This window comes from Odocoileus virginianus, chromosome 32 (genome assembly GCF_023699985.2).
Source record: "Odocoileus virginianus isolate 20LAN1187 ecotype Illinois chromosome 32, Ovbor_1.2, whole genome shotgun sequence".
NCBI lineage: Eukaryota > Metazoa > Chordata > Mammalia > Artiodactyla > Cervidae > Odocoileus > Odocoileus virginianus.
In genome coordinates this window covers 23767842-23778967 of record NC_069705.1, presented here as the reverse complement: position 1 = coordinate 23778967, position 11126 = coordinate 23767842, and the positions used below count along the sequence as shown (strand labels likewise).

At 38.9% G+C, this 11126-nt stretch overlaps 1 protein-coding gene across 1 annotated transcript; it reads left to right on the top strand.

Moving 5' to 3' along the window:
- Positions 1-265: 265 nt before the first annotated feature.
- Positions 266-9830, top strand: FGF20 (fibroblast growth factor 20). Its single transcript, XM_020883476.2, has 3 exons — positions 266-673; positions 6498-6601; positions 8701-9830. Exons 1-3 carry the CDS (start codon positions 388-390, stop codon positions 8944-8946), a joined length of 636 nt encoding a protein of 211 aa, XP_020739135.1. The 5' UTR covers positions 266-387; the 3' UTR covers positions 8947-9830.
- The last annotated feature ends 1296 nt before the right edge of the window (positions 9831-11126 follow it).

Here is an 11126-nt window from a genome sequence, read left to right as displayed (position 1 = left end):
CATATGTCAAGAGGACCCGCATATATACTGTGTGTATGTACACAGGACTCTGATCTGATCAGTTTGCGGAGTTGAAGCCCCAGCCCCCAGCCCCAGCCCCCGTATTGGCAGCGGCAGCTTATAGATGTTTCTGCAAGGCCAGCAGCCGGCTCCCACCTACCCGGGAGAGAAGACCGCTCCAAGACAGTGAAAGCGTCCCTGCTCTGAGTGCAAAGTCCATCCTGCGACCTCACGGGAGTAACCGGGCCTTAACTTTTTTTTTTTTTTTTGGCGCTTGTTTGGCCATCATTTTTTCTCATCCACCTCCCCATCCTCGCTACCGTTTTGCTTGTAGGGTGGGGGTGTCTTTTGTTTTCCGGATCGGCCGCCTCGCCCTCTGGCCGTTCCATGGCTCCCTTAGCCGAGGTCGGGGGCTTCCTGGGCGGCCTGGAGGGCCTGGGCCCGCAGGTGGGCCCGCACTTCCTGCTGCCTCCTGCCGGGGAGCGGCCGCCTCTGCTGGGCGAGCGCCGGGGCGCGGCGGAGCGCGGCGCCCGCGGGGGCCCCGGGGCGGCGGAGCTGGCGCACCTGCACGGCTTCCTGCGCCGCCGGCAGCTCTACTGCCGCACCGGCTTCCACCTGCAGATCCTGCCCGACGGCAGCGTGCAGGGCACCCGGCAGGACCACAGCCTCTTCGGTACGTACGGCCGCCCGCATCCCGCGCTCCTCCCTGCTCGCCTGCTGAGCGGCTCCGGCTTGCGCGCGGCCGGAAGCCCCAGAGACCCTTTGGGTGCCAAGTGCGGACTGGGACTTAAGGGACCCCAGGACTTTGCCTGTCCGCCGGCCTCTGCGATCGCCGGCTGGCCTGCTGCTCCAGACGCTGGAGGGGGCGGGAGGGGAGAGGGGGGTGCTCCGCCCGCACCTGGCTGCCTGGGACGCAGAGCCCTGGACTCGGAGTCACATCTTTCCCGCACTCCTTACCTCACAGGCAGTAATTTTTTTTTTCTTTAATCCCTATTATTTTCTTCTGCGCCCCGCACGTTTCCCCCAGTAACTGTCCACTTAACAAAAGTTAACAACAGAAAGCCTGCCGCTTCTTTCGACCTGCCCTACAGCCAGGCAGTTGGTGATGCTTTTATGGTTACTGCTCAAAAATAGGAAGCGAGCTTTTACTTGTCTACCTAGAGCACCACACATGTTGAGCAGGTAACAGATTAACTCTCCCTGGGCACCATCGCTCCTGTCAGACTCACCTGCCTGCAGTTCTCTGCGCTGTTAAAGTTTGGTGAGAAAAAAACAGACAAAAAGCTTATTGGGCTACAGAGCATGCCTAGTCCTTTAACCAAGATCCTCTTTAGAAATTATGAAATCCTGAAGCAAAGAAGCAAAGCTCTTGGTATTGACCATAGGTAAGAGGAAGTAGGGAATCGAAAGGCGATATGGGTGGGAACACAAAGAGACATGTTTCAGAATACCCCCAACGGTGCCTGGGAGCAGAAGGAGTTAAAAGAAAGGAAAAAAAAAAAACCAAAAACAAAAACACCAAAACCCCAAAAAACCGGAATGATTGTTAAGGCAGATTGCTAAGAGACTAGATTGGGAAACCATAAAGTCTCTACTGTTAATTCCTCCTTACCTAGCTGTGTGAATACTAGCATGTGTTACCAGTGAGCCTGAGTTTTCTTTTCTTGTCTGTACCATGATGGGGTTAAATCAGGTGATTCTTTTAAGATGCTCTCCTGTTCTAACAGCTCAGGATCTTTCCTCTACTGTGGATGTGTTCATATTCGAGTTAACTGGCTAACACTCTGAAGGATTTTGATCATCAAACTTGGAACTTCACTAGATAGAATCAGTGTATCTCTTTTTAAAGACTCCGTTTACCCATCAGCAGCAATGTGAAAGGACCTACCTAACATAGTGTCAGTTTTCCTTCTCCCTTCCTTAGCAGTGGAATTCTTTGAGAGTCTTATCTCTGAAGGGCTCTCTCGTCTTCATCCCTTGTTCTTATTTGGCTTTCTCTTTTTGACTTGAAGTCCTCATTAAAACTTTGGAAAAGTGTAAATCTCAGTTTGAGGGGGCATCTGTAACCCTAGATGTGGAAATGAGCATGTGGTGGTCATTTGGTAGCACTTAAAGGCTTAGAAAATTAACTTTTTAAACCCCACATGTTTGCAACTTCCACTGATCTCTTCCAAATTCCCATTGACTATGAGTCCAGAGTGTCATGACCTAGTGGCCAACCTTGGGGTCACTTTCAGAAAGTGGTTTCTAAATTGAAGAGGCTGAGATTCCATGTCTAAAGAACTTTGCTGACACCAGGTGTCTCAGTTCCCTGGCCTTGAGTAATTACTGCACTTCACTTGTTACAGAAAAACTCTCCAGCTACCAGAAAGATTTAGAAATGAAGGCAAATGTGTTAATGCCTGTAAGTAGAACAGGTAGAAGTTAAACTTAGGTAATAGTCAGGCCCCCCCCCCCCATACATAGTGGTGGTGGTGGTGAGGTTACTAAGTTCAACTCTTGCGACCCCATGGACTGTAGCCCTCGAGACTCCTCTTTTCATCAGATTTTCCAGGCAAGAACCCTGGAGTGGGTTGCCATTTCCTTTTCCAGGGCATCTTCCTGCCCCAGGGATCAAACCCACATCTCTTGCTTGGGAGGAGGATTCTTTACCGCTGAGCCACCAGGGAGATCCATGTGATACATGGTGTAACTTTGGAAATTCTACTTTTAAGATACTTGTAATTCAACTGTGATCTCCCCAAAGTCAAGTAGTTGCTTCTTCTACTCTGTGTCTTTTTATAAGAATGACTCTATGGGAAGAGATTGGTAAATATTTGTAGACTTGATAACATTCATTAAACTGGTATTTTATTCCATTCTTTAAGATGTAAATGTTGCCTATCAGAATGACCATCTTAGTAGAAATTTTTTTTTTTTGCTAAAATTTTGTATGCTTATTTAGTTATTGCAAAAATATGACTTGGACTGATTTTTGTACTGGGTTAAGTCACTCTCTGGTGCAGGGGTACCTATAGGAACAAAATATTTACTGTTACACAAAGGAAAGATAACTCAGATTAGTCTGGTAGCTTAAATGAGTAACAACCTCTAGAGTGCATTACAGTGCATCCTAGTGGCATTTGATAGCTAAAGCATCATAATTTACTACAAGGAAGTATAGGTGAGAAGAAAGTATATATTCAGCATGCATGCGTAATATTAAATGGACTTCCCAGGAGGCTCAGTGGTAGAGTCCATCTGCTAATGTAGAAATGAGTTCTATCCTTGGGTCAGGAAGATATTCTGGAAAAGGAAATGGCAACCCACTCCAGTATTTTCACCCGGGAAATCCCATGCACAGAGGAGACTGGCAGGCTGCAGGCCATGGGGTCACAAAAGAGTCAGGCATGACTTAGCAACCAAACAACAACAACAACAACAACAACAACAACAACAACAACAACAACAGCATTATATGATTCTCTTTATATTTGCCTTCTTTTCTTAGTTCTTCAATGATTGACTATGAAATTATTTTCTCTCTAAAATTTATTTCTATGTCATCAAAGTAAGAATTCTGAAAATGCTTGGATGTACTATTTGAGATGTTAAAGTAGATGACATTTTTTATAATTTATACTAATTTGACCATGATTAAATAAAAAATTCAGAATACTGTGTTTTAAAACTTCAAAACCACATCAATAGAATAAAAACAAAAGGTCCCAGTGATGCTTAAAAAATTCCCTATCTGAGTTAGTTCTGTATTTATAATAGTTTTTCTGCACAGTAGTATCGTAGAAAGATTTTACCTAATACGTAAACATGGAATCATTACTTTAAAAAAAGGTTAGCCTGAGATCAAACATATTCCTTTAAAGGCTTTTCCTTTCTTCTCCCCTATTCTCCATAGATTTGTCTGATGTGGTTGCATTGTGGGTTGACTCACCTGTTTATTATGATTTTTTAAAAGGCTGGCTTTGAAAATGATACCAGAAAGACAAAGTACCTCCAAGTCTTTTTATGGGACACTGGGCATTAGAAAATCTATCTAAAATCTGTGATTACCTCTAAAGGAAAGTTTTTCATGTCTACTCTTTGTTAAGGAATTAGCTTAGTTGCCACCTCATATTATAAATAAGAAAGACTTGTCAAATCTCATTTAAGAATCAAATGATTACAAATTACTGTGTGGTATACTATTTCCTTGTGGAGAAAAAGGATCAGAATTTAAAAGTGTGGCTAAAATCTTTAAGAGGAACATGAAAAGCACATAACCTTTTCCCATCAGCCCCCAGGAGCCACCACAAAATCATTTTGACCTTGTTATATGTATATGAGGCTTTGCATATCATTTAATGAAGTTGAAACTATTGAATATAATTATTCTAAGATATATATGTAATTGTCTTTCTACAATTAACATGTTTTTTGACAAAGTAGCATTATTTTAAGATTAGAATTTAAGTGCAGGTGGTTTACGATTTAGTTGTGAGAAAAACGAATACCTTATAAGATCTGTTTTATAACTAATTTATATGGAAGTGAAACTTTTATTGTACTTGAAACTAGTTCTACTATGCAGTCTAATCAGTTAATCAGTTCCTGTTCTTTGAAAGACAAGAGTGTCTTAATGTAAATCAGATACCTAAAGAGAGTTAAGTTACCAGTGAACCACAGTACACTTTTCAATTTGAATGTAACATTCATTACAACTTCAAGCAATTTATAGATTGTAAGTATATCCTGAATGAAATTCCATCAGTGTGTCTTCTTCTACCAGTCATGTTTTGGGTCTTTATTTTTGTTTCTAATGGGGATCACTGATGAGCTTGACAGTAAGTTTAATTTTCCTCTAATTCCTACCTCTCTATCAATTATTATAATGGCTATCCTCTGGGATCTGTGTCTTCCTACTATATCTTTTCTCCACTCAGCCTTGGGCAAGTCACTTACAGGAAATTTGACAGTATATTGTTGCTGTTAGATCCTTGTTAGGTCTAGTGTTATACGTGATCTCCTAATAGTTTGAAAGAGCTCCTTTGAGCTCTTAAGAATCTATGTTTAGAGCTTAAGCATCTATGTTTCTGCCAATGAATGAATTAGGATCTGGGCAGAACAGAGCCCTTCATATAAGCAAATAGCCAGATTTTGTACTTTCCCTTGGCCTTGGTAATATCATGTGTCCAAACAGGAAGTTGTAGTACAATAAATCAAGAAATGACTTAAGAGCAATAGTTAGGCTACACGGTACACATTTATACTGTCATGGATCTTAAAACAAGGTGAAGGGGTAAAGGTGGAAAGCTATTGAGGAAGGCAGTTCCAAGCATAGAAAGTCTGTCTATATACTTTTTCAGCCAAGAGTCTAAAGAGAAGAACAAGACAGAGACACCATCCAAAGGGTAGTGTGTGCAGGGAAAAAGAATGATGCAGAGGGAAGCAGTAAGGGTTTTTATTTGTTGTTTTTTTTGTTTAACTATAGTGTATTAATAGTGTTGAGTGGAGAGTTTTTGGTACTAATTTACCTATTTGTTGTTATTTAGTTGCTCAATTCTGGAAAGTTTCTGAAAGTGAAACCTACTTACATGTTAAATTCTTGGTGTTTGGCTATCACATTTCATGAATTATAAATTCATTTAACTTTTTCAACCATAAAATTTATCTTTAAGAATCATGGGATGGGAACCAGCATATTATATAATCTGTAAATTTTGAAACTACTTTCTTGTCCTCAAGAAGCAGTGTTCCAAAGTATAAACATTGGATTAGGGCTCAGAAGATATGACTCCAAGTATCTGTTCTGTTAATTACAAATGTCATTATCTTTAGGCAGACCAGACCTCAGTTTCTTTTTATGCAAAATGGGATAATAATATCTTCCACACATATTTTAGGAGGTTGTTTTTGAGGACCAGATGGGAAAATAAAAGTAGAACCCTTTATAAACTACCAAATACTAATGCATCCATATAAAGTATATTGGCTGCTGCTAGAAAAAAATTTACTTAGTTCATACTAAGCAAAAACAAAGCAAAACAATTAACAGGGCATGGTTATAATTGGTGGGATCAAGGAGAACTAAGAACATCTCTATTATATTCTAATTTATGGTAATAATAGCTTCCATTTGTTGGATGCCTAGAAATGTTAGTCCTTACCACTCTCCTGTAAGGAAGCATTTCACCCTTCCATGTATGAAGACATTGAAGTTCAAAAAAGACAAATGACTTACGTACTCAACACTAATCAGTAAGTTACTAAACTAGATTCAAACCCAGGTTAATTTTGTTTAAGGTTTTATACCCTTAATGTTATATCACAATGAACAATTTTTTCTTTTTATCTATAAAATGGGAGCCTCATCATAATGACAATTGTACATCTCTTTTCAGTTTATGAAGGACTTCCACATACAGTATTATATTTAGCAATTTGACCTACTACTCTGGAAGATTTTCATTAGTTGTATGTTCTTTAATAAATGCAAATCATTGTTTTGTTTATAAATTCAGGTATCCTGGAATTCATCAGTGTGGCAGTGGGACTTGTCAGTATTAGAGGTGTGGACAGTGGTCTTTACCTTGGAATGAATGACAAAGGAGAACTATATGGATCAGTACGTATTTTTTTAAAAATTACTGTAATTCATTAAATAATGACTATCCATTTTTTAAGTAAAATAGCTACCAATAATGCATATCAGAAGAAATATATATACATACTTAAGTAGAAATGAAAAATCTTTATCTTGATAAATTTCCATATATCTGGGCTGTAGTATAGCATTAATAACTCACTTCTACTTCTTAAACCCTAAACCTTTATTGCTTTTAGTTCACTAGTTCTTTCTGCCCATTATCCTGGGACAAGAGATATGAAACAGAGCAGTTTCTTCTTGCCTTGTTGAATTCTTTACATTCATTTAACATAAGTTTTCTCTACCCATTACTACCTTTGTAGGTAGGTAAGTATACATCACTGACTTGCTGACCTTTGCAATATAGAAAATGATTTAATAAAGTCTTAGGATACTGTGAACAACAACAGACAATGGCAACATACTAGTTGGGCCATATCTGATGTCTGGATAAGTATAATAGCTGTGTTGTTACAATTGCATTGGGAAGTTTTTAAGCTCATCACTGGGGATATGTGCACACATTTGTAGGTCTACCATAAATATTTTAAATATGGAAATACTTTAAAAAATTTAAACTTTTCAGGTTAATAGTTCATCAGTGTAAGATTTTTTCTTTTCTTTTTTAAATGAAAAAACAGCAACAACACAAGAAAGAGAATAACAGGATAATATAAAACTCAATCTGCAGTATGATGTAGATCTTTATCTTTCACTGGTAACACTATTTATTTGCTCACAGTTGCTTATGTTGATATAATTTTAAGAAAATTGTTAGTGTAAATGTGTGCCACTCCCTCCCATCATCTCACATGAAATTCCTTCTTAAAGTATAAGTCTCTGCAGCTATTTCCAAAGAGAATTTAGCTTTTATGGTTTATCAGATGACACTATTGGGTACCTTCTTTTTTCTTAAAATCTCAACTGAGACCACAATGTACAGTTAGAATTTTAATATACACTGAGGAAAATTGGTTATCATATTTCAGTAAATGGTATTCTACTTAATATCTGTCCTTTTAAAGGTAAAACTTGCCCTTTTGGGGCTTTCTGTCAGCTCAGAAGAAAGAAAAAGAATGCATTTTGTAATCTCATAAAAGTAGAATCACAACTGAAAGAGAAAAACATCACATATGGCTCAGACGATAAAGAATAGGCCTGCAATGCAGGAGACATGAGTTCAATCCCTGGGTCAGGAAGATCTCCTGGAGAAGACAATACAGAATTCTCCAGTATTCTTGCCTGGAAAATTCCATGGACATAGGAGTCTGGTGGGTTACAGTCCATGGGGTTGCAAAGAGTCAGATACAACTGAGCAACTAACATTTTCACTTCAGTCTTCCCTCTTCATGTATATGTCAGATTAAAAAAAAGCAACTGTAGTCAATGTCTTGGGATAATATGCAGTCCATCTTGAAATGACAAGAAATTACCAGGCTTTTACTACATTTGGTGCATTTACCAAATAGTAATATCCAGACACAAGTTAATCATGGGTATTGTATAATTAGATAATTAATTCACAAAGGGAGGATATATGATTTGGAGTGGTGATATTGAATTAGGAATTTGAATGTTAGCAAGGTCTTGAAATGTTTCAAGATGATAGTAGAGATTTGCTGTGTAGAAATTTGGCATCTAATGATGGAACAAGATAAACTACAAGTCTATTTGGTGGCTATGGTGTGGGAATTGAGATAAAATGGAGCTTGGGCAAATTTAGAATATTTATTAAGTACTGGGTTGGCCAAAAAGTTCATTCGAGTTTTCTGTAACAGCTTATAGAAAAAACCAAATGCACTTTTTGGCCAATCCAATATTTGGAAATAAAATTGAAAATTGACATTCAACTTAAAGTTCTTTGAGCTAAATAAACTGCTGGATGGAGTCCCATGGGAGAAAGAATTCCAGGTAACATGAGAACTAAAACAGAACAAAGCAGAAACAGTTTATCCTTTCTCCTTCTTTGACGAGGATATAGTTATAAACAAAGGAATAAAAATAGAAAAGTTGAGATTTTTCTAAGGAAATGTTCTTAAAGATGTCATTTTTAATGGTAGCTATCTTCTCTCCTGTAGGAGAAGCTGACTTCTGAATGCATCTTTAGGGAGCAATTTGAAGAGAACTGGTATAATACCTATTCATCGAACATATATAAACATGGAGACACTGGCCGCAGGTATTTTGTGGCACTTAACAAAGATGGAACTCCAAGAGATGGTGCCAGGTCCAAAAGACATCAGAAATTTACACATTTCCTGCCCAGACCAGTGGATCCAGAAAGAGTTCCTGAACTGTACAAGGAACTACTTATGTACAGTTGAAGGGGGTTGGTGTCTTTACTGAAGAACCAAACTACATCTCTTCTTTCTTGTTTCAGTTCTCATCATAAAACAGGAACCCAGGACAACATTCAGAATGTTATGGTGTCTGTTTTCCACTGGGATACTGACTTTGGGAAGAATATTGAGAACAAGAAACACTTTCACTTGAAGTAGGTCAAGATCTCTTTTTACAAGTGGATTTAGTTCCCTCGGGTACACTGGCTCAGTCCTCACCCATAGATTGAAGCTGAAAATCTGCTCAACTCTGATCCTGGGAACTCAACCTAGTTTGCTGCTGGTGCCTCACCTCTCTGGAGTATGTTTCCTTTGAAGGTTACATTACAAACAGATACTTCATGTTGAAGAGATGGATTGACATAGTTGGCCAAGATTATTGCTATATAAATTCTAAGAACCTTCTAGAATTTTGCAGGTGATGACCTTATATGTAAAAAGTTGGGGTGAAACATGGACTAGGAAACATGCCACACTAAGATGGACCATTTTTTTAAAGGATGGACCTATTTATACATTTTCAGTTGGCAAATATTTATTATATATATTTATTTATTACAGAGTTTATTTTTTACTGGTATATGAAGATAATACAAAGAGGAAAAAAAACAACCAAAATGTCTTTATTGTGCCATTCCTTTGTTGTGATGTCTTTGGCTGTCAAGAAGACTTTGTTATTGCTACACATTAAGCATAGAATAAGATCCTGAATTTCTTTTAAAAAATGAAGTAGAGCATAGATTATATATTTTTTGCAATCAGTTGCCTTCTAAATGTAACAGTGGTTTCTTTGGCCTAGAAAAATTCTGTATCAATTTGTATTGAATTCAACGCACATTCAAAAAGGGAAATAAACACTGATATTTTAATGGTTTGGTGTCATTCCTTTTGAGGTGAAGTTATTCTACTTATATAACATTTTTATGGTGTCATAATTCTAAGTTCCTGAGAAAAATGTAATATTTAGCAAACTTCTAATGTTGAAAATTATTGGACATTATAAGCCAGCTATGCTTACTTATTTTCTTGACTTAGTGTGGCAAAGCTCATTTCTTTTCACTCACTATGATCATAGAAGGTGCTTCCCTGGTGGCTCAGATGGTCAAGTATCTGTCTGCAATGTGGGAGACCCTGGTTCGATCTCTGGGTCAGGAATATTCTCTGGAGAAGGAAATGGCAATCCACTCCAGTACTCTTGCCTGGAAAATTCCATGGACAGAGCAGCCTGGTAGGCCACAGTCCATGGGGTTGCAAAGAGTCAGACATGACTGAGCAACTTCATTTTCACATGATCATAGAAAGAATGAGTCTTAGTGGAACCATTCATAATAATAGTAGGGCTCCATCTACCTATCTCAGCGTGCCATCTTTTCCATTATATCTCCTAATTTGTCATTTTTCAACAGTCATTAAGACTACTATACAGAAGATACTGTTAAAAACTAAGGAAAATACAGTAATCAAGACAGAAGTGGGTCCTGCTTCATGAAGCTTGATATCTAGTAGGGGAAACTGACACAGAAATGGTGAATTGTGATGTACTCTATGAAATAAACAAGGTTCAGATACAAAAAAGAGGATAAATTTAGATAGGATGGGTCAGAGCCTTCTCTAAAGAGTTGACATTTCTTAAAGGATAAGGCTAAGATGGGGCTTCCCTGGTGGTTCAAACAGTAAAGAATCTGCCTGTAGTGCAGGAGACCTGGGTTTGATTCCAGGGTCAGGAAGATCCCTTGCAGAAGGGAATAGCTACCCACTCTAGTAATCTTGCCTGGAGAATCCCATGGACAGAGGAGCCTGGCAGGCTACATTCTACTCTGTAGAATCGCAGAGTCAGATATGACTGAGCGACTCACACTTTCACTACAGTTACTTTCAAGAGAAGATTAAAAAGCCATGATGGAAGAGGGAGCAGTGAGTTTGGAGTCCTTAAAGCAAGGAAGAGCTTTGTGGCTGCTGTTGAGTAACCCACTGGGAGAGTGGCACACACAAATTTCTAAAGCCACACAGATACAAATCCTGCAGGTTTTATTTGCTCCTACCCAGCGGCTGTCAGTGTTGCCGCCCTCACACATGGTGGTCATCACTGGGGATGTGGTAATAATCACGGAAGCAGCGGTCACCAGTTAGAACACAGAAGCCTTGGTAAAACAGACTGCTGGGCT

Excerpts from the sequence above, each read along its gene's own strand:
- FGF20 (XM_020883476.2), top strand. The coding sequence starts at position 388 with ATGGCTCCCTTAGCCGAGGTCGGGGGCTTCCTGGGCGGCCTGGAGGGC. Across the intron at positions 674-6,497 it reads GCAGGACCACAGCCTCTTCG|GTATCCTGGAATTCATCAGT; the intron begins GTACGTACGGCC and ends TTATAAATTCAG. Across the intron at positions 6,602-8,700 it reads AAGGAGAACTATATGGATCA|GAGAAGCTGACTTCTGAATG; the intron begins GTACGTATTTTT and ends TCTCTCCTGTAG.